We start from the raw sequence: 21,797 nt of genomic DNA on the forward strand, positions 1-21,797 counted from the left end.
GTCCAAAGGCTGTATTTAAAAAACAAAACAAAACAAACAAAAACAAAAACACCAAAACAAACAAAAAAAAAATGCTTGCTGCTGCTCTACGTGCGTCTCGATGCTGGTCTCCAGAGTCTGTTTACTGGGTTCGTGACTCTACCCCACCCCCTCCACCCAATCCCAGTTGCCCACATAAAGTGATTTCCTCTGGGCCACATTAAATTTAGTTTGAAGCAGTCACCAGCAGCACGCGGCTCTGCATCAGGCAGCACAGCACCTCTTGTGCGCGCCCTTCCTTTTGCCAGGATCGCCTCCTTTCTGACTTACACATTTGTGGATTCCCCATAAACGAAAGGATGACTGAAGAGTGAGGATGTTCTGTGAGGCCTCCAGGAACAACCGTAGATGCACAAAGCAGCGTGTGGGTAATTTTCTGTGTTCGCTTGCTTGCTTTCGTTTTTGTTTGTTTAGTGGAATAAAACGGAAGCTAGGACTCCGGGCTTCGAGCATGCTAGGCAAGGACTCAGCCACCGAGCTAAGGCCCCAGAGTTTCACTGATTCTTATCATCGAATATCTTCGATTAATATTCCTTTGAAGATTCTAGTGTTCTCGTTTGTTGGTGATTTTGGAGGCTGAACAAGAGGGGGTTTACTTTGGGTTGGAAAGGACATCCCGTTTTCTTTCCAAACCACATTCTGTCCTTCACTGATGCTGCTTTAAGGTGAAAGCTGAACTTACTCTATTACAATGAAATCAGCAGTTACTGACGCAGGCAAGCAGAGAGAGGTGGCGGGGAAGGGGGGGGGGCATGTTAGACTAGGGAATAAGGCTTTTTATAAGCAAGCACATTTGACGTAGATAAAGGGAACGCCCGCGGGGTGGAAATTTACTTTGCACCTAAGATGCACAGACCATCCTTTCAGATGCTGGCTTCAGGAAGCCTAGGAGACTGAGTTACAAAGCAAGCAGTGTGTAAAGGCTGTGAAAGGGACCTGGTGTGGGCTCCTCTGTGGGCTCCAGTTTGTTCCAAGCATACTCAGGGTCTCCTGGGCAGCAATGAAAGGGCACTAAAGACTCCCTTCTACCCATTTTCCATCTATAAAAGCAATTTGAACATTTAATATTTTTCCGTATGTCTCTCCCACCCCCATCGACAACATTCCCCTCCGTTTTAATCAGCAATCGCCTTTACATTGAATACAGAGTGGTTGCCTTCACCCTAGAACATTCTACTGGTTCTTACAGTGAGAAATCAGAATCGGACCTGACCTATGTTCCCTTTGGCAATTTTTGAAATTCTTTTTCTTGTGAACAATGAAGCAATAAAGGGCCAGGGTCAAACTGCGTTCCCGACAAGTCAATCAAAGACAGAGAGATCAATGACCCAAAAGCCACTAGGATGCCAGGAGGTCACGTCTGACCCCTCCCTTTCACAGGTGAAAAGATGATTCTAGAACAAGAAAGGACTTGGCCAAAGATGAACAGCGCTGAAATACTGCTGAAGAGAGAACCAGGACCCTGCCTTAAACACTCTCTGCGTTAGTCAATGTTTTCTGGAGTCATAGAACATATGCAGTGTCTTTATATATTAAGGAGAATTATTGGGATGACCAAATCTGCAGCCCAGCTAACCCAACAATGGGCAGCTGTGAATGGGAAGTCCAAGAGTCTAGTAGTTGTTCAGTCCCACAAGGCTGGGTGTTTCCCCGCTGGTCTTCTCTTAAGCTGGAATCCTGAGGAAGTAGGCTCCAACAGATGTGCTGGCAAGCAAGTGCAAGCAGGTGATGAAAGAAACCTTCCTTTTTCCATTGTCCTTACGTAGGCCTCCAGCACAAGGTATGGCTCAGATTAAAGGTGTGTACTACCATACCTGAACCTAAGCTGTTCTCTACTTGGAACTTGCTCTGTCCCAGGCTGGCCTTGAACTCAGAGATGTGTTTGCTTCTGTCTCCTGGAATTAAAGACATGTGCTACCTTGTCCAGGCCTAAACTTTTCATAGCCACTATGCCTCAAGATCCAAGTCAAAAGCCTATGTCTTCCATCCTCAAGATCTGGGTCACAGGCGTGCCCTCCATTTCTGGATTGTAGTTCATTCCAGATGTAGTTAAGTTGACAATCTGGAATACCCATTACCCTTCCAACATACTTTCTTCTGGGCCAAGAACCAGCTCTCCTCTAAGCCTAACAAACACTGTGCTGAGAAGTCTTTGTAAAAAGCCTTCCTCAGTTGGTAATGGAAGCACATATCCCGAGAGGCTGAGGCAGGAGGATCACAAGTTTGAGGTCAGCCTGAGTTACATACAGCCCCTTTGTGAGCTCTCAATTTCTCTTTGTAGAAAATCTTTTCTCAACTAAATTGAATTTTTTTTTAAATCATTAGCGACTTTTTCTAATGTAACCATCAACCAAGTGTGTATTTAAAACATCGCTATACTTGTGCTGAAGATGGGGATTCAGGGTCTCTAGGGACCCAGGCTACAGTCTGTGATGGTTTAAAGACATTTCTAGGCTGAGGATGTAGGTCAATGGGAGAGCCCATGCCTAACATATGCCAGATTGGGCACTCCATCCCAAGACCAAAATAAACAAATATTTTCTTTAAAAAATATCCACTGAAAGGCATACAAAATTTTTTACTATACTACACAACAGTTATGTGTAAACTTCTTGTGCCAGTGTCTTTCGTCCTCGTCTCCACAGTGATGGATCTGGAAGGCACCCATGTCCACAGCTCAGCTAAATGATCCAAAGCAGAACTCCCCTGGCTCTGATACAGCAGTGGCCTCCATCCATGTCTCTACGGTAGTCTGCAGTCATGATTCCCACACCAGGCCACTTTTTCCCTTTGCTTTATACCTCTGTGGAAAACTTAGATTACCGCCTTCAGCTTTTTCTATCTAGGTTTTTTTTTTTTTTTTTTTTTTGGTTTGATTTGGTATTTTTTCAAACTTTCTTTTTAAATTTTTTCCAGGATGAACTATTCTTTTTTACTATTAATAATTTTATATTTGTTTACATTTCAAATGATATGCCCCTTCCCAGATACCCCTTCACACACCCCCATCCCACTTCCCCTCGCCCCCCTCCTCTTTGCCTCTGCTCACACCTCACTGCTCTAGCATCCCCTGATGCTGGGGCATCAAGTCACCACAGGACCAAGGGCCTCCCCTCCCTTTGATGTCAGATAAGGCCATCTCTGCTACATTAAGTATCTGGAGTCATGGAGTATACCCTCCATGTATACTCTTTGGTTGGTGGTTTACTCTGGGAGCTCTGGGTGGTCCGGTTAGTTGATATTGTTCTCACTCTGGGGTTGCAATCCCCTTCAGCTCCTTTAGTCCTTCCCCAGCTCTTCCTTTGGGATCCCCAGGCTCAGTCCGATGGTTGGCTGTGAGTATCTGGATCTGTATTGTTCAGGAGCTGGTCGAATCTCTCAGGAGACAGCCATATGAGGCTCCTGTCAGGAAGCGCTTCTTGGCATCAGCAAGTGTTGGGGTTTGGTGTCTGCAGATAGGACGGATCCCTAGGTGGGGTGGTCTCTGGATGGCCTTTCCTTCAGTCTGTTTCATTTTTTGCCCCTGTCTTTCCTTTTCTGGAACATTTCTGGGTTAAAAATTTTGAGATGGGTGGGTGGCCACATCCTTTAACTGGGGGCCATTCCCAACCTCTGGATATGGTCTCTACAGGTTCTCTCCCCTTTGTTGCATATTTTGGCTAAAGTCATCACTGTTGGGTCCTAGGAGCCTCTCTTCCTGGCCCCTGGGACTTCCTAGTGGTTGCCCCTAGTTCCCCATCTCCTACTGCTACATATTTCTATTCTATTTCCTGACCCTCTGTATTTCTCTCCTGTCCCTTTCAATACCTGATCCTGCCACCCCCTTTTCCCTCCCTCTCCTGTCCTTCCTCCCTCTACCTCCTGTGATCATTTTGTTTCCTTTCTGTATAGGCTTGAAGCATCCACATTTTGCTGGTTAGTTTCTTGTGAACTCCAACAAGCTAGAATCGCTTGGAAAGAGGGAATGTCAACTGAGAAATTCTGCCATCTGATTGGCCTATAGGCAAGTCTGCCGAGGACCCAGTGTGTGTGGTGCCATCCCTCAACGGGTGGCTTTGGGTGCATGTAAAAGCAGGCTGAGCAAGTCAGAGAACAAGCCAATATGCAGCACTCGTCCATGATCTGCTTCACTTCCTGCCCCTAGATCTGCCTTGAGTTCTTGCTCTCTTTCCCCAGTGGATTGCATCTCAGAATAAGCCAAGTAAAACCTCCTCACGTTGCTCTGGGTCATGGTCTTTGTCACAGCAATGAAGAACGCCCATCCTCCAACACATTATATCCTCCAATTGCTTATCCCACTACCTATACCTTTCAAATGCTGAGAATAACAGGTGTATACAACTGAATGTGGTTCACATTTTTTATGTTTTATTTATTTATTTAAACAGGCTTCAAATTCACAATCTTCCTGCTTTTGCCTCCCAAGTGCTGAGATTATAGGTATGAGCTACTGTACCAGGTTCTCTGGAAAAAAAAAAAAAGACAGCAGCAGCCCTTAGACTAATAAGGAAAATGTATTCTACTCCTTGAAGCATGGACCCTCTCTCCAGAAGGTTTCAGTACTGGTGATGATGTCAGCAGAAGCAAGCAAAGAACAAATGAACCTTCCCTTCTCTCTTCCATTGTTCCTGTAGAAGGTACGGCTCAGACTGAATCAAGTCTGGTCTGATTCACTGGTCGAGACTGCCTTTTGCCACGAACCAATGTAAACTTTCTTTTCCTTTTTATTTTTGAGAATTTGTCTGCTTATACAGATCATATATGCAGTAGACTTCCTTTCATGCCTGGAAACACCATGATGGATTAGCTAGTACCAAAGGTCTGAACGAGTCATGCCATTATAAATTTCACCCCTCCTGTGCTGACCATTATGGGCTATGTCAATATAAACATTGTTTTGTCTATGCTGTCTGTTATAATAACTACAATTGTCTCTGGCAATACAATGCTGCCACCTGGCCCTTGCTACCTCAGGGCCCAGTTAAACCCATTGCATTTAATTCATCTAATTGAGCAACAGCGTCTCCAACCCTAAGGTCTGGTGCAAGGAAAAGGGCAAGAACAAAACCCTTCAAATGTGCTGGTGCCCCTCTCACCAGTTTTGGTCTTATAGGATTAGTGAATGGCGTATCTTCTGGGCCTTCCCATTGTAGAGGATTAGGTTTTACATGACATATCCACTCTAGCATTGCAATTTCCCTGAGCCTTAAAAGTCCCTTCGTCAACACCAAGCCAAGGGATATCAGGCATCTCCAACTCCTTTTCAGTAGGCCATCGTTTGATAAACGCTTCAGCCAACCATTCAAACAAACTTCTGACACCTTTTTTTTTTTTTTTCCCAGAGCTGGGGACCGAACCTAGGGCCTTACGCTTGCTAGGCAAACGCTCTACCGCTGAGCTAAATCCCCAACCCCATCTCTTTTTTTTTTTTTTTAACTGTTCAAGCTTCCATATTAAACCTAAAATCTCCCCTCAGAGGGCCCATGTCAATAAACTCAGCCTGGTTTAGCTTTATATTCCTCCCACCATCATCCCACACCCTTAGAACCCATGCCCACACATATCCCCCAGGCTTCTGCTTGAATGAATTGGCAAACTCTTTAAGCTCCTCAGTAGTGTAGCGCACTTCCTCATGGACCACACTTTCTGATCCTCTGGGAGCCTGCTTTGCCTTGAGTCTGGTTATGGATGTAAAGGAAACTATTGGTGGCTCTTGAGGGGCATCAGTCTTGTCTTGCTTGGCATTTTCTTCAAAGAAAGTCACTGCAGACGATGAAGGACTAACTAATTTCCTGGACTGAAAGGGGCAATATTTCAAGGGGCGGGGCTGAGGGCACTACTTCCGCTGGTGAGATAAACCCTTGAGAATCTGAGGGTTCAAAGTTCTCAGCTTCAGTAGGGTCTTCCCACACATCCCCACCCCAAGTTATAGGGTCCCATTCTTTGCCAATGTACGCCCTTCCTTTAACTGCGGACACCAGCTGAGGCTGAGACTTGATTCTTTGCTGTAATTCAGCCAACCATCTACTGAGGGCTTCGGTTTGATTTTCTGCAACTTGAGCTCTCTGGTTACTGGAGAGAAGATTCTCTTCGAGGGCACACTTAGAAACCTTTAGATTGTTTGTTTGCATCTGGAGCCGGTAAGTTTTATCATGCAGCTCATTCCTTTCCTCTGGATAAGACAACTTATCCAGAGATGTTAAGAGCAACCAAGCAGCCACATCATTTTCCTTCGTTCTCCCCAAACTGTCAAAAGTTTCATAAACGAGGTCACCGACTCTGTCACCACCCACAGCTGATGAATTAAGATAATCAAAGGCATTTTCCTCTTTAAGTTTGAAATATAGCTTCCATCATGGGCTTTCAATACTCTCTGAACTCCCAGGAGAGAGAGTGACTGGAGAGGTTTTAGTAGTTGAAGGTATTGGTCAATTTGAAGGTTCTGGTGAATTAAAAAACCTATTCCAGATATTTAAAAGGTTCATCCTTATACTTCTGTTCCTCTGGAAGCACTCTTGGTGCCAAAATCTGTATTTGTCAGGGTTATGATCTAGAATTTATAGAATGAACCTCTCTCTCTCTCCCTTCCCCCACTCTCTCTCTCTCTCTCTCTCTCTCTCTCTCTCTCTCTCTCTCTCTCCCTCTGTCCCCTTTTCCCTCTTTCCCTACAGGAGATGGGGCCACCCACCCATCCCTCTGTATATATGTATATGGAATTTATTGTAATAAGTTACAGATTGCAGTTCAACTAACCCAACAATGGGCAGCTGTGAATGGGAGCAGTTGCTCAGTCCCATGAGGCTTGGTATCTCAGCTGATCTTCTGGATAAGCTGGGATCCTGCCTGAAGAAGTAGGTTCCAACGGACGACATGCTGGCAAAGTGAGTGCAAGCAGGAGATGAACCCTTACTTCTTCCACTGTCCCTCTGTAGGCCTCCAGCAGAAGGTGTGGCCCAGATTAAAGGTGTGCCTCAAGGTCTGGATTATAGGTCTGTGTCATCCCATCTCAAGATCCGGATGAAAACCCCATGTCTTCCAGCTGCAAGATCCAGATCACAGGTGTGCCCTCCATTTCTGGATTGCAGCCTGTTCCAGATATAGTCAAGTTAAAAACTGAGAATAGCCATCACGGATAGTAAACTCAAAATAACCTTAGATGTGCCCTTGAAACTCTGAGTGACATGAGGCTTTTTCCTGAAAGATTACCACCTGAGGTGAGAAAAGTCAGTGAACTGTTTGGAATGCTTGGTGGTTGAATGCTTGTTTAGTGTGTATGAGGCCCTGGGTTTGATTTCTAGCATAGGAAGCAAAACAACCCAGTAGTTAGAAGTATGTGGATAGTTGTAGATATTTATGCAAATCAATTCAACTACTTGATGTTTGTGGTTAATGTGGTAATAATGCTGAGAGCATAAGTGTAGATTTTGAGAGATTCAAATGGAAAGAACGATTCAGAACAAAACTCTGGATTAAAAACAGAGAGGGGCTGGAGGGATATCTCAGTGGTTAGGAGCACTGGACGCTTGTCCAGGGGAACACTTGTACTCCCAGCCCTGCATGGCGGCTCACAACCATCTGCAACTCCAGTTTTCAGAGGCTCTGACTCTCTCTTCTGTCCCCCTCAGGTCCCAGGCACACACATGGTGCACAAACATACACGAAGGCAAAACATCCATACATATAAAATAAATTAATTTTCTTTAAAAAGTGAGGAACGAAGGAAGAGAAGGAGAAAAAAGAAGAGAAAAACAAATATAATATACTGCTTTGTTGACGAGTATGTGGAGTGTGTAACTTTGTATTTGGGAATCATTGCTTTTCTCTCTTTTTTTCCTTTTTTTTTGGGGGGGGGGGGGAGTTGGTGGTGGCAGTGGCAATGAGACATGGTCTCACTCTTCATCTCAAACTGGCCTGAAAGTCACAGCAATTCTCCTGCTTCAACTTCTGGAATACTAGGATTAGGGAAGTGAGCCATCACGGATGGCTTACTTTCTTTTCATATACACCTTGGAATTGGATTGCCTTGTAATGAGAAGGTTAAGATGGCGCCTTTTTCATCCTTTGAAAAATCATCAAATTTTCATCCTCCTGGGCTGGGGATGTAGCTCCTGGGGGATTTACCGAGGATGCGTAAAGCACTGGATTTGATGACCTGCATTTAAACAAGTCAAGAAGTCAAGAGTGACCTTTAGTCACCCATCTTGATACCTTCTAGTTGGTCAGCAGTATGCTATAAAGTGAACGCTGGACCCCTTTGATATAAATTCTTTGAACAGACCTCTTTTCTTTATCTACTACCTTTGGGCCATGGGTACAGCTTTCGGCATATCATAGCTCTTTGTATAACTCATGTTAATTTCAACAAGTTAGTGGCTGTGGATTTAATGATGTGACTAGATCCTTTTACTAAGGTAATTTACATGCCGGTGTCCATTTATTTTAGAAGAGATTGAAATTAATGGCAAGATTAAGTTAATCTGTAGCTTAGAAGTAAGAAATTCTGCAGATCCAAGCTTTGGGTTAAAATATGAGTGCATTTTTTTTTCCGGAGCTGGGGACCGAACCCAGGGCCTTGTGCTTGCTAGGCAAGCCCTCTACCACTGAACTAAATCCCCAACCCCGAGTGCATTCTTTATTACCAATATAGGATCTGAATATTTTGTCCAAAGGTCAGGAGATGATTTCTTTGAACTTTATTGGTGTTGAAGAAATAAAGTTTCATAGCTGTGAAAAGCAAAACTGTAAAAACAAGGCTTTGAGAAACACACCTGTGGGTCAGGATGCCTAGGACAAACTTGTGACCTTTCTGAGATACATCTGACGTCAGGATGCCCAGTGATATGATAAAGTTTTGGTGATCAAGATATTGAGGCAATTCTGACTAAGCTAATTAAGACAAAACAATAACAACTGTTCCCTCTACCCATCCCTGTGGTAAATTCCGAGAACAACTGCAAGATGTCATCCTGACCCTGCCCAACTACCCAGTCCACCCCTACTCTAAGGGATGGGCCAGCTTAGCCCTTTCCCAGTGATTCTCCAAGGCCAGGTGTAGGACTGGATGAGGAAAGTGACCAACTGAGCCAAGAACAGCCCCTTGAGCAAGACAGCCAATACCTGACCGGATGCTTTGTCCTGTGTACCACCAATGAGAATAAGCCAGCTAACCCTGTTGCTGAAGTCTGCCCTCTGTAATGAATAAAAGTTGTGTGTTTTTGTGTTCGGGGTTGCCTCTCCCTGCATGGATGAGCAACCCCATGTATGTGGATTAAAAACCTTACAACCTCATGCTATTGCAGTGGTCACTTTGTCAATCTGTGTTCTGTGGGTTGCGCTTCTGAGGTAAGGCTACTATGGGGTCTAACATTATGATGCTGGGAATCCAAATTAGGGCCTTGAACATGCCAAGCAAGTGTTCTAACACTAAGCTACATTCCTAGCCCACTCCTTTGAGGTTTATATCATTATATACAATTGCTTACTCAATATTCTTACATATTCTATAGGTGTCTGACACTCTATGTGTTTGAAATTAAACTCATTTCTCCATCAAACCGGGTTCCTCTGGTGTTCTTCTGCTCATACATGGAACTGTCCCTCCATTACCCATGCCATGGGATTCATGCTTGGTTGCTTCCCATCCCGCTTTATATCTAACTAATTACAAATGTTGACAACGGGCTGGAGAGATGGCTCAGAGGTTAAGAGCGCTGTCTGCTCTTCCAGAGGTCCTGAGTTCAATTCCCAGCAACCACATGGTGGCTCACAACCACCTATAATCAGGTCTGGTTCCCTCTTCTGGCCTGCAGGAATACACGCAGGCAGAAAGCTGTATGATGTATACATAATAAATAAATAAATTTATAAAAAAAACAAAAAAACAAATGTTGACAACTTACTCAATAATTATTGTGGGAACAAAAATCTGTTGCCTGATGAACTTTTATTTTAACAAAAACATAATAATGTCTTCTTAGGCAAGGACTGGGCGCCCTGACATACAATCATTAAAAAAAATTCAGTCCTGGACAAAGGTAGCACACACCTTTAATCCCAGCACTAAGAATTTTGAAGACCGGATGGTCTACAGAAAGAGTTCCAGGACAATCAGGGCTACACTGAGAAACCCTGTCGCAAAAAAACAAACAACAAAAAGAAAAGAAGATTAACTCTAGTATTTATCTTTCTGTATTGAAGCGCAGTAACTTGAAAGGTCCCTATGATGTCCACTAATTACCTTAACAACTATTTAGTGACTATCTGCTCTATGTGATGCACAGTAGCCAAATACTGTCAATAACTGTAGGATATACCCCACTTGCAAGATAACACGTTAGCCTAACACTGTTACTTTCTGAATGCTGATACAAAACATCTGAATCAGAGATAAGGGGGTTTAATCTTCAAAACACACCAATTAGCCCCAACCCGAGCAAGAACCCCGAGGGAAGCTAAGGTATCCACGCAATGGCTTTCCGACACAACTCAACAATAAGGTTAGTAAACTTATAATGGGCTTCAAATCAACATGTCCAGCTTTTGCTCCGGAGGGAAACATTATCTTGTCTTTAAGACAAGAGTTTTTCGTTTTTCTGGCCCTGCTGGTCTTGTACCCCCCGAGCATTTAGTCTCCACCTTCTAAATGGTGGGATTACAGATGCGCTTTCTGGCATCACATTTCCCTGATTTTTTAAAAATTTTTCAGGTTAAATTTATTTAAAGAGAACCCAGACAGGATAGTGTGACAAATTTATGGGGTGACGAGTACAATTCTACGCAATATCCCACAGAAAACAGCCTTCCAAGGTTCCAAGCCGCGTGGTGGCTCCGGGACACATTTCATTCGCTTAGCCATCACGCTCTGGCCGTCCTCTCTGTAGATGGCTGCTTCGGGTTTCACTCGATCTTGATTTCCTTCTGTGATGACTCCTAGCACGTAGCGTCTCCTAGACCACCATAAATATCGAGCCAATCTCTGGACTCACTCAGCTCTCTGCGGCCCGCGGGTCCCAGCAGCCCTGCACTTCCGGTCCCGAGCTTCCGGCCTCGCCCACCCTGCGCGGAGGCCTGTGGGAGCGGCTTCCTTGGAGCCGCACCTGGCAACGGCTGGGCGTCCAGCTCTGGCCTGCTGAGCCTCAGGCGTCGCGTCTTCCCTCAGGCCCACTCGTGGTCAGGCCGCTCCCCCTCGGCGCGAGGTAGGAGAAGAGCCCGGCCCCTCGCGGCCACCCTCCCTGCTGCCCTCTACCTGCCTGGTGCGTGAGTGGTGGCAGGGTCGCGAGGGCTGGCGGGCTGGTGGCGCCCAAGCCCCGCTCTGGCGGATGCGCTTCCGTAGCCAACACTTTGTTGGTGCTCCTCTTCAGAGGGTGACTTCCCCACTCCACCTGGCATGGCCACCCGTGCCACAGTCACACGGCTTGGCGATGCTGTGGCACCAATGAAACTTTTAGACTTTCACAGTGGGTTGCAGCGAACATTTCTAATAGGTGAACGTTTCATCATGTGAAGCTTTGGTATTGCCTAGCAATCGTGAATAAAGGCAAAAAGTACAGAAAAGAGTGAATCAGGCACAGTCTTACAAAGATGAAACCCTATCTCCTGGGGACTGGTTCTAGGACACCCACTTTCCCTGGATACCAGACTTCTTAGGTGCTCATTCATATACAAAGATGGTATGATATTTGCATTGTATCTAAGCTATTTTGCTATCTTAGACTATTTATTGCTACGCAATTCATTGTTATGCAGAATAGTTCAGGGAATAAAGAAAAGGTGGTGGGGTGAGCCCGCGCATGTTCAGTAAAGATGAAAATATATTTTCAGTTTGCAGTTGGTTGAATCTGAGGGTGCACAGATAAAGATCTGGCTGACTCTACTCTTCCCAAGCCTAAAATTCCACTTTCCCTTTTTATCTTTAACTCTGGTTGGGAACTTTGCAGAAACTACAGTAGACATTTTGAGTTCGAGCTGTATCAAGGTAGAAGTATATAAAAAGGAAGAACTTTCCCCATGTAAAATAGTTCCATTGGCAATATCGAAGTGACAGCATCCCAAATTATTTTGAAACGCCCTGGAGAATATAGAAATCCTGAGGTGTATTATTTGTTAGCCACTCATAGTTGTTTTAAAGAGTAATTAATTCATTTAATATTTGCTAGCCTCGCTTTCCCCATCTTTAAAAATGTGTGTATTCCGGGTTGGGGATTTAGCTCAGTGGTAGAGCGCTTGCTAAGGCCCTGGGTTCGGTCCCCAGCTCCGAAAAAAAGAAAAAAAGGAAAAAAAAAAAAGAAAAAGAAAAATGTGTGTATTCCACAATTGGTCTGTTCAGGTATCTATAATGTCTCCCAGGCCTCTGTGTGTGTGTGTGTGTGTGTGTGTGTGTGTGTGTGTGTGTGTGTAAATCTGGTTAAAAGCCAGAAGAAAGGTCTAGTTTAAAAGCTGACTGTTTCAATACCTTATGAGTAAACTGAATCGACATCAGAAGAATTCATAAGTAGGAAGTTCTTCAGCATATGACTTGAAAGTGTGATTCCCTGGAGCAGCAGCTTCCGAATCACTTAGGAACTTGTTAATCAACATTCTAGGGTTATGTAGATGGCCCAGTTGGTAAAGTGTAAAAGCATGAGGACCTGAGTTGATCCCTCGTACCCACTTAACCTAGTGTGGTGACTGTTTGAAGGCAAGATGATTTGTGCTGCTCACTGGTCAGCTAGCTTGGCAGAATCTGGCTCCAGGTACCACGGGGAGATCTTACCTCAAAAAACAAGGCAGGCAGTGCCTAAGGAGGATGACTTCTGTTTCCACATGCACACATTTACACCTGTATGTGTACGCATGCACACACACACACACACACACACACACACACACAGAAGCTGCCATACCCACACAGACACAGGAATTCACATCCTGGTTGGGCAGAACAGCTCATATCTGTTACCCTAGTGCTTGGGATGTAAAAGCAGGAGTTCAAGGCCAGCTTTGTCTACATGCTGAGTTCAAAGCCAGCCTAGGCCACATAAGACACTGTCTCAGAAATGAACAACCCCTCCCCACAAAAGAAATTCCAATAAATTTACTTTCTGAGGGAGTCAAGGGATCTCCTTTTCTGAATCGGAAGCATTGATGGCTGAGGAGCTGAAATGAGAAATCTTTAAGCTTCTGGTCCATCCCACTCAAGTTTGAGAACCACTGGTTTAGCAGAGGATTTCCCTCTTACCTGTGAGGGATATAGTCCAAGACCCCTAGTAGAAGTTTCAAACATTATCACACTCAAAGCTTCTTACACTGTTTTTTTCCGTAAACGTACTATGATAAAGTTTAAATTATAAAAGGCACTATGGGGGGAGTGGGGATGGGAAAGGGAGTTTGTGGAGGAGTATCTGGGAAGGGGGATACCTTTTGAACATTTGAAATGTAAATAAATGAAATAGCCAATAAAAATTAAAAAATAAAAGGCACTATAAGAGATTAGCAATAATAGTAAAATAAAAGTGTTTATAATACCATATTGAGATGGAAGTAATATAAATATGGTTTGTTAAACTAAAAAAAATTTTTGCTGTCCTGTTTTCCTAGTGCTTGGGATATAATAAAGTGAGTTGACACTTAAAGGAGATACTTTATGGCTTCTCTTTGACATGCTTGATTGTCAACATTCTGTTCTTATCCAGTGATTAGCAAAATTACAAAGACTATGATACAAGAGCAGTTAACCTGGTAACTGAGATAACTGCTATGTGAGTAATAGTCAGGTAGCCTATATAGTGTATGCACTGGAAAAGGGATTGATTAGGATGATGTAATATTTATCACTCTGCTTAGAAAACAGAAGCTAGCAGAGTTCCTGTTTGGCCCAGACATTTCATACGTAGGTATATACCCAGTAGAATTGAGCATATACTTACCTATGGCTAGAGACATGGCTCAGCAGTTAAAAGCACTTGCTGCTTTTCCAGAGGTCTTAAGTTTCCAGCACCCATGTTGGCCGGCTCCCAACACAGACACATAAATTTTAAAAAGAAAACATTCAGGTAAAAACTTGCATACAGACATTCATAAGAGGATTATTTATAAAAGCCCAAAAGTAGAGCCAGCAGCCCAATATTCATCTCCTAAAGAACAAAGAAGCCAAATGTTATAATTTATTATTCCGCCAGGAAAAATAGTGTGGTGTAATGAAACTGCCTCATACACTCTGAAAACATGTTAAATGGAAGAAGCCAGGCATAAATGCCATACTGTACAGTTTTGTGCACACGACACCTTGACTAATCTACAAAGGCAGGAAGTCATCAGTGGCTTTGGCGGGCTTTGAGAAAAGGAGGGATACGGAGTAACTGCTGAAGAGCCTCAGGTTTTTGTCTTTATAGGATGAGGAAAATGTGATAGTTGTACACCATTTGAATATACCGGAAAACCAATGAATAATACATATTATTATTGAGACCTAAGCTGGCTGCTAACTTGCTGTGTAGCTGAGACTGACTTTGAATTTCTGAGCCTTTTACATCTGTTTCCTTAGAGTACCACCATGTCCTGAACGATAGTTGGAAAGGAAGAGTCTTGATCTTTGTACACAAAGGTTCTCAAGCTGTGGGTCTTGACCCTTTTGCCATCACATAACCCTTTCACAGGGGTCATCTAAGACCATCAGAAATATCAGATATTTACATTACAATTCATAACAGTAGCAGAATTAACAGTTATGAAGTAGCAATGAAAATAGTTTTATGGTTAGAGTTCATCACAGCATTGTATTAAACATCTGAGAACCACTCTTTCAAGAACTGAAGTAAAGAGTGAACATGGTTCACAGTTATATTGGCCCAGAAAATGCTACACAGTCATGCAAACCAAGAGGTTCAAATCTCAGTGTTTTATTGGGTGTGGTAGCATATGTCTTTAATCTGAGCTATAGGGAGTAGTTATAGGGATACAAGTAGTTCCAGGCTAGCTAGGGTTACACAGTAAGACCTTGTCTCAAACAACTACAGATCACTTGTGAAACTGACCAAGTCAAAAAGGTAGGTATATCAAAAAAAAAAAAAAAAAAAAAAAAAAGGCCACCAAGTATTTGAAAGACATGAGTTTAAAGAGGCAGTTTGCAGCACTCTGGGGAAATAATGTTAGAGCTAGTAGATGTGCCTAGGCCAAACAGTGAGCTTAACACCAGACTGGTGGCCCAAGTACTGAATTTTTATTTCATATGTTAAAGAATATAAAACATTGTTGAACCAAAGGGGTGAGTACATGCCAAGAGCACCTGTCATGGTCAAAGAACAGCTTTGAGAAATCTGTTTCTCCGGTCACGTACATGGTTCTGGGGATGGAACCACATTTATCTGCTGAGCCATTTTACTGGCCCCTAAACTGAGGTATAACTGTAAAGTCTCTGGTTATTGGTCAGATACAAGTAAACAAAGCTCCCAAGGTGCACTGCTGGACTTTTAGAGTTCATGGTTGGGTTAACCCATGCCTGAGCTCCCTGTCACAGTGAGTTGATTGACACTGGAAAAAAAAAAAGACAACAAACCAAACAAACAACTGTTCTTAAGCTAGCAGAAGAGCTGCACAGGAGAAAGATCACAAGAGAAACCAGTGAGGCAGGAATTTACAGGAGAAATCTGCAGAAAATGAAAGCAAATTCAATTTAAAATGGCAGGGGTGGGGGTGGGTGAGGAGTAGGGATGGGGGTGGGGTTTATAGTATATGAATCCTCAGAACACTATTTTACTATTCAAAAGGTTCTAAGAAACCACATGCCTCCCGCCATTTTCTACACCACTTATTATATGTCCACTTATCATTCTCAATAGATCTTATTTCTGCGCTTTTCTAAGTAAATTATAGGTGTTAAACGTCCCCCTAATGCACTGAATGTGGCTTATATTTGGACATTTGTCTAGTTTTAATTTTTCATAGAAGAGCAGAACTAAGTGCACACTTTCTGGGTTTCCTCTGCAGGGGCTGTGCTGTGGAGTTACACCGGGGCTGAGCTCTCCTTTTATGCCAGCATGACCCGAATCGAACACTTGTCATCATTCATAAGATTCTCTCACGCTCCTATTCTTTCACTCCACTACTCAGCCCCAGGAAGCCGCCATTGTCCTGTTTTCTAGTACAGCTTGGTTTTGCCTCTTCTGCAACTTCACAGAGGTAGAGCAATGTGCAGCGTGCTGTTTTCTGTAATACTTCTTTCAACACGGGGTCCATTCCATGCTCCTTGGTGCTGTGCATATTCTAGTTGTGACTAGTACTCCAGGGCACATGCGCTGACCATTTGGGGCTCTTAGGACTAACACTGCTATAAATATAAACATTCTTATGTTAATATTTTGGTATACATGTGTTTTCATTTTTGTCACAAGAAATAGAATTGAATGTCTAGGTCAAAAGGTTAACAGTAGGAAACAGCAGACCTTTCCCCAAAGTCGTAACACTTTACGCTCCCTCTGCTGATGTGCAGGGATTCCGGTTGCACTCCTTCTTTGCTGACCTTGTATGCTCTTGGTCTTTATCATTGCTGGGGGATGATGGGGTTTAATTGATTGGTGCTTTTTTTTTTCTCAATATTTACCTCTGAAAATCAGGGTAATCAATTGTACCCCTCTCATTGCCTGTAACTTACATAAAAGATGTGGAGCAAATGTGAGTGGGAGTGGTAGATATATTTTTGAGAATTTAGATATAAATTTGGAGAATTTTGGAAAAAGGTATTCTAGAAAAATATGAATGAATTTAAAAAATTCTTTGTTTGAACTAAGAATTATTTCTTAGGCCAGGATGTGACTTGTCGCATGCTTGAGGCTCCAGATTCAATTCCTAGCATCAGAAAAATAACTTCTTATATCAGGAACATTTTTATATTGCTGATTTTTTTAATAGGTACACATGATGGAAAATGTTCATCTGGCACCAGAAACAGATGAGGATGATCTTTACTCTGGTTTCAATGACTACAATCCAGCCTACGATACTGAGGTAAAAACACTGTCCACAGTGGTCTTTGTTAACCAGTTCAGCTGATTTGTGAGGACTTTGGTTTAAGAGAGGGTTTTTTATGTCCTTCAGGCTAACTAAAGTCTTAAAAACTAGAAAACTAATTATTGGAGGACCTCATGATTCCTGCCCGTGCCGGTGACTAAGGCAGAAGGGAGCTCATGAGAAAGACATCAGACTAAGGCAGCTATGCCCCTGGACTCTTCAGCTGGTATAGGCATCAATAAAGACTTAGATGGCCTGGAGATACCGAAGATTAGAACTGCTTTTCTGTATTTAAAACGCTTTAAAATATTTTAAAATTTTGTTTTATGTATATGAGTGTTTTACCTGCATGTACTTATGTGTACCACATGTGTACCTGGTGCCTGCAAAGGTCAGAAGAGGGCATCAGATCCTCTGGAACTGGAGCTACAGACAGTTGTGAGCCAGGTGCTAGCAACCGAACTCAGGTCCTCTAAAGAGCAGCGAGTACTCCTAACTACCAAGCCACCCGCCAGCTCAGCTTGTTTCTGCTTTTCCAGTCTCTTCTTTTTTCTTATTTGGGAGATGTTGACATACATCTGATCTGGAGCATAGGCTGGGAATGCTGCTCCATGTTTTCCTAGCATGCACAAGGCCTCAGCTTCAGTCTCCAGTGTGATCTTCAAGGATGTTAGAGTACACACCACCTTGTGCTGCTCTAATTTTTACCTGCCTTGTACTTATTTTCATCTTATTATGCATGTATTTTATAGAAAAATTGAGAAATAGAAATGCACATAGAGGAAAAATTACAGTCATAGAAACTGTTCCTCTGAAGATTAACTTACGTGCTTGGATTACCTAATATTTTCCCCTTAGTCTAACACACACACACACACACACACACATATACACATTTGGATAATACAGGATCGTACCATGTATTGGTTTTCATGAATGGAAATCCATTTATGTAAGTTAATCTGTTTAATATTTAGTGTTATAATAATTACAAAGATGAAATCATTACCAAGACTTTTATTTTCACCCATTCACATTTGTTACGAAAGTTTCAGTTTCTGAATTTTGTCAAAACAAACGGAAAACTTTATAAAAGTTATCTTAACTCTATATGGATAAAACAATGAAAGCACAGTTGGGCAGTGACAGTGCACACCTTTTATCCCAGCACTTGGGAGGCAGAGCCAGGTGATCTCTGTGAGTTCAAGGACAGCATGCTCTAAAAAAAAAAAAAAAAAAAAAAATGAAAATGCACAGCACACTGGTGCACACCTTTAATGCCAACTCTTGAAAGGCAGAAGCAAGCAGATCTCTGTGAGTTTGAGGTCAGCCTGGTCTGTGTAGGAGTTCCAGAACAGCAAGGGCTACGTAGTGAAAACCTGTCTCAAAAAGCAAAGAAAAGGGGGCTAGAGAGATGACTCAGTGGTTAAGAGCACTGGTTGCTCTTCCAGAGGTCCTGAGTTCGATTCCCAGCACCCACATGGTGGCTCACAACCATCTGTAATGGGATCAGATGCCCTCTTCTGGTGTATCTGAAGACAGCTACATTGTATTTACAAACAAACAATAGAACAAATCTTAAAAAAAAAAAAAAGAAAGAAAAATGGTTAATTTAGTTGCAAGCATGTAAGAATGAAATACTAGTGTTTGTAGGACTTTAGAAATTCACATTCTGTTCTAGAGTTTTTCATTTGGCTTTCTGGAATGTTTGCTTTGGTGTAATGTAGCTGGCTGTGAATTTGGCATGTAGAAAGCAAGTAAGAAGGCAAATAGGGATGGCTTACTTGTAAATTGCTAATACTGATCATTATAAGGACAATAGTCGGATGTCCACATGCCTGTAACCTTAGCACTCAACAGAAAAGTAGGAACTATAGAAAACTGGGGAAAATAAATAATAAGCCAGCAATTGTAACAGTGAGATAATTATAGTAGTAAATAGCAGCTACAGTCACCTGGAGACCATCTACACTGAATTACAGCCTAATGTTTCACCATATTCTCCTGTCCTATAATACATGCATTTGTTTCCATTCTGGTATACAAACACACATGCATGCAGATAGAACTATTCAGTTTTAGTTAAAATATTTGACTTGCCTGCAGTTTCTAAAGTTAGTATTAAAACAAAACATTGAACCTCCCTTTTCTCCCAGTCTGAAAGTAATAACATGCTTCTTTACCCTGCATTCAAGCTCCAGAAACCACCAAAACCAAATAGTAAATACCCATTGTTGAAAACAAATTTGCTGATGACTCTGTCTGCAGAAACAACCTGTGAGAGACAGGTACCGTGCTGTTCACCTGTAATCTTTGCACTTTGGAGGCCGAGGGAGGAAGACCATGATTCGAGGACAATCGGGGCTATATATTGAAACCCTGTCTCAAAAGTCCTGTCCCCAACATACAAGATGTAATTACCATTAATATTCATTGTCTTTTATTTCAGCATATGAATATAAAAATTTTTTAATCATATTTGGGGTTGGCAATTTTGATTTTTTTTCCCACTTAACAATATCATGTCACGATGCTACATATATAAATAGAACTTTATGGCTGCATAATTGAAAATGCTCATTTATTTAGACTTATTTTCTGTTGTTTTCTCCCCACAACGTTTCTCCCCACAAGGTTTCTGCTATTGTAAATAACACTGCAATAAAAATTTTTGTTTGTGAATAATTTCTGTATTTTGATTAACTCCTTTAGGATAGAGTTACGGAGTGGAATTAATGAATCATAAAATTACCAGTTTTAAAGAACCAGAATTGTCTACCCTCACAAGTTGTTGTAGTATATCTTCATGACTCAATTTGAAACAAGAATATGAGACCCCTAAACAAATACATAGCAAAATGACATTTGATTTATATGTGAATTTCTTCCATACTAACTAAAGCTATGAAAGAAATATTTCAGTATATAACTAACTCATTTGAAGTTTGCATAAGATACTCATATGCAAGTTAGTAATTAAGGCAGAAAGAGAAAGTTAAGAGTAGTATTTGTTGTTTGTATTTGGAGTATTGATTGGGCTTCTTTTTAATCTGGTGATTTAGTTAGATTTCTTGGTTAACCATTTTTTACTACTGGTTTAGGGATCTCAAGAGACATCTTTTTGTCAAAAGATCTATCAGAGTAGAAGTATCAATTATGGTGGCTGTTGATTTTGACCTTATTTTTTCACATAAGAGTTCCCAGTTTTATGGCCAAGAGTTGTGTATACATTTAATTTTGTATATTGATATGAAGTTATAAGTATAAAAAATTCTTGTATGTAATTCTGGTTATGTAGATATTTAGTTTTGATTATCCTTAGGTTTTTTGGGGTTTTTTGTTAATTGATAGGGATTATTTTATATACATTGGCTTTATTTATTTATTTATTTATTTAAAGTGTTTTATAACAAAATACCTGAGTTTGGGAACTATATAGAAAAAAGAAACACTTAGCAAACAGTTTTGAGCTGAATATCCAAGAGTAAATAATTGTATCAACTCACCCTTGTCAATATCACATTTCATTACCATTTCTTAGTAATGTAAATATTGCTTGGCTTTATTGCCATTTGTATGGTAGTGCATCATGATGCCAAGGTGTCTACAAGAGAGACAGGTCCCACGGTGAAATAGACAGCCATTGCGGAGAAGGGCCAGTCTTACTCTTCCAACATCCTATTCTCTCAGGACTAGCATGGTCATGTCTAAGCACAGCAGCCTCCACATTGTCTGTCTGTACCACCACACTGAGGACTGAGCCTCTGTCCTAAACCTCGGAGGTAGAAGCCACCTCCAAACCATAGCAGCAATTCTGTTTTTCAGGAAGCAGACTGAAGTAGATCAAGGGTAAGTGTGAGGGTTGTGCTCAGTGTATCTGAAGTTAGTGCAGAAGCAGAACGTGAGAGATGGGCAGTTGGTTAAGACAGGCTGCCAGGTAGCTTGGGAACATGCACATCCTGCCTTGGCTAGCGGGCTTTCCCTCAAACTTCTCAGGAAACTAAGTACAGATCAAGAGTCAGAAAAGTTTATTTCAGTGGAGATGTCAGTTCCTGCCTACAGTGAAGGTTTCTGGTGTTTGACTTAATCAAACAGAAAAGGAACAGAGAAAATATTTGCCTTCTTCCCGGTAGTGAATATGACCCTTTCTGTCCTGCAGCTTCCTTAGGTAGGGACAGTAGTGTGATCTTGAATTATTAGAGGAAGGGAGGGGAGAGAGAAGGCTAAGCAAAGAGAGAGAGGGAAAGATTTGAATCTCACTCCACCAGCTACTAGGGAGAAAGGAGGAAAGGTCATGTCCTTGAATATTTGACATTTAGCCAGGTGATAGCACCATCCTCTTTTAGGGGTTTTGGTTATTTTAAATGATGTTAAATAAGCACACAGTTCTCAGTCATAAAAACTGAGGACTTTCTGTGAAGTGTGAAGTCAGAGGTATGCACCAGCATAACTAGTTATTCTTCTGCTTTTGAAGATCTTTGCACAAAAGACCAAAGTTTCCAAAGATTCCAGAGTCAAAAGATCCTTGATATTTGGGGGTTGGGGTTATAGAATTTGAAGGATCCTGTCTGTATTTGGGGTAAGATGAATAAAGAGGGTCTTGAATGTGAACCAGAAGAATTTAACTTTTGTCATACTTATTTTGAATGTTAAATTTGCCTTTTTACTTTAGGAGTTGGAGAATGACACGGGTTTTCAGCAAGCAGTGAGAACCAGTCATGGCAGAAGACCTCCAGTAAGCAAACTATAAATAATTTGTAGAAATTCTGTCATGA

At 42.0% G+C, this 21,797-nt stretch overlaps 1 protein-coding gene across 11 annotated transcripts in view; it reads left to right on the forward strand.

Annotated features, from left to right (window-relative positions):
• Window positions 1–7,862: 7,862 nt before the first annotated feature.
• Ift88 (intraflagellar transport 88) overlaps window positions 7,863–21,797 on the forward strand; it is a 101,198-nt gene continuing 87,263 nt past the window's right edge. For 7 of the 11 annotated variants that reach the window (XR_010057818.1, XR_010057816.1, XR_005493725.2 and 4 more), the window contains exons 1-3: window positions 7,863–11,234; window positions 16,924–17,019; window positions 21,695–21,757. Coding sequence is in view for 6 of the 11 variants with exons in the window: in XM_006252066.5 (XP_006252128.1) it covers window positions 16,930–17,019; window positions 21,695–21,757 (153 nt within the window). In the remaining 5 variants the exon portion in view is untranslated. Of the gene's footprint in view, window positions 11,292–16,002; window positions 16,195–16,923; window positions 17,020–21,694; window positions 21,758–21,797 lie in introns of those variants that run through there. The other 4 variants (XM_006252067.5, XM_017599687.3, NM_001107266.1 and 1 more) reach the window with 4 other exon arrangements.

The sequence above is a fragment of the Rattus norvegicus genome, chromosome 15 (genome assembly GCF_036323735.1).
Source record: "Rattus norvegicus strain BN/NHsdMcwi chromosome 15, GRCr8, whole genome shotgun sequence".
In the NCBI taxonomy this organism is placed as follows: domain Eukaryota; kingdom Metazoa; phylum Chordata; class Mammalia; order Rodentia; family Muridae; genus Rattus; species Rattus norvegicus.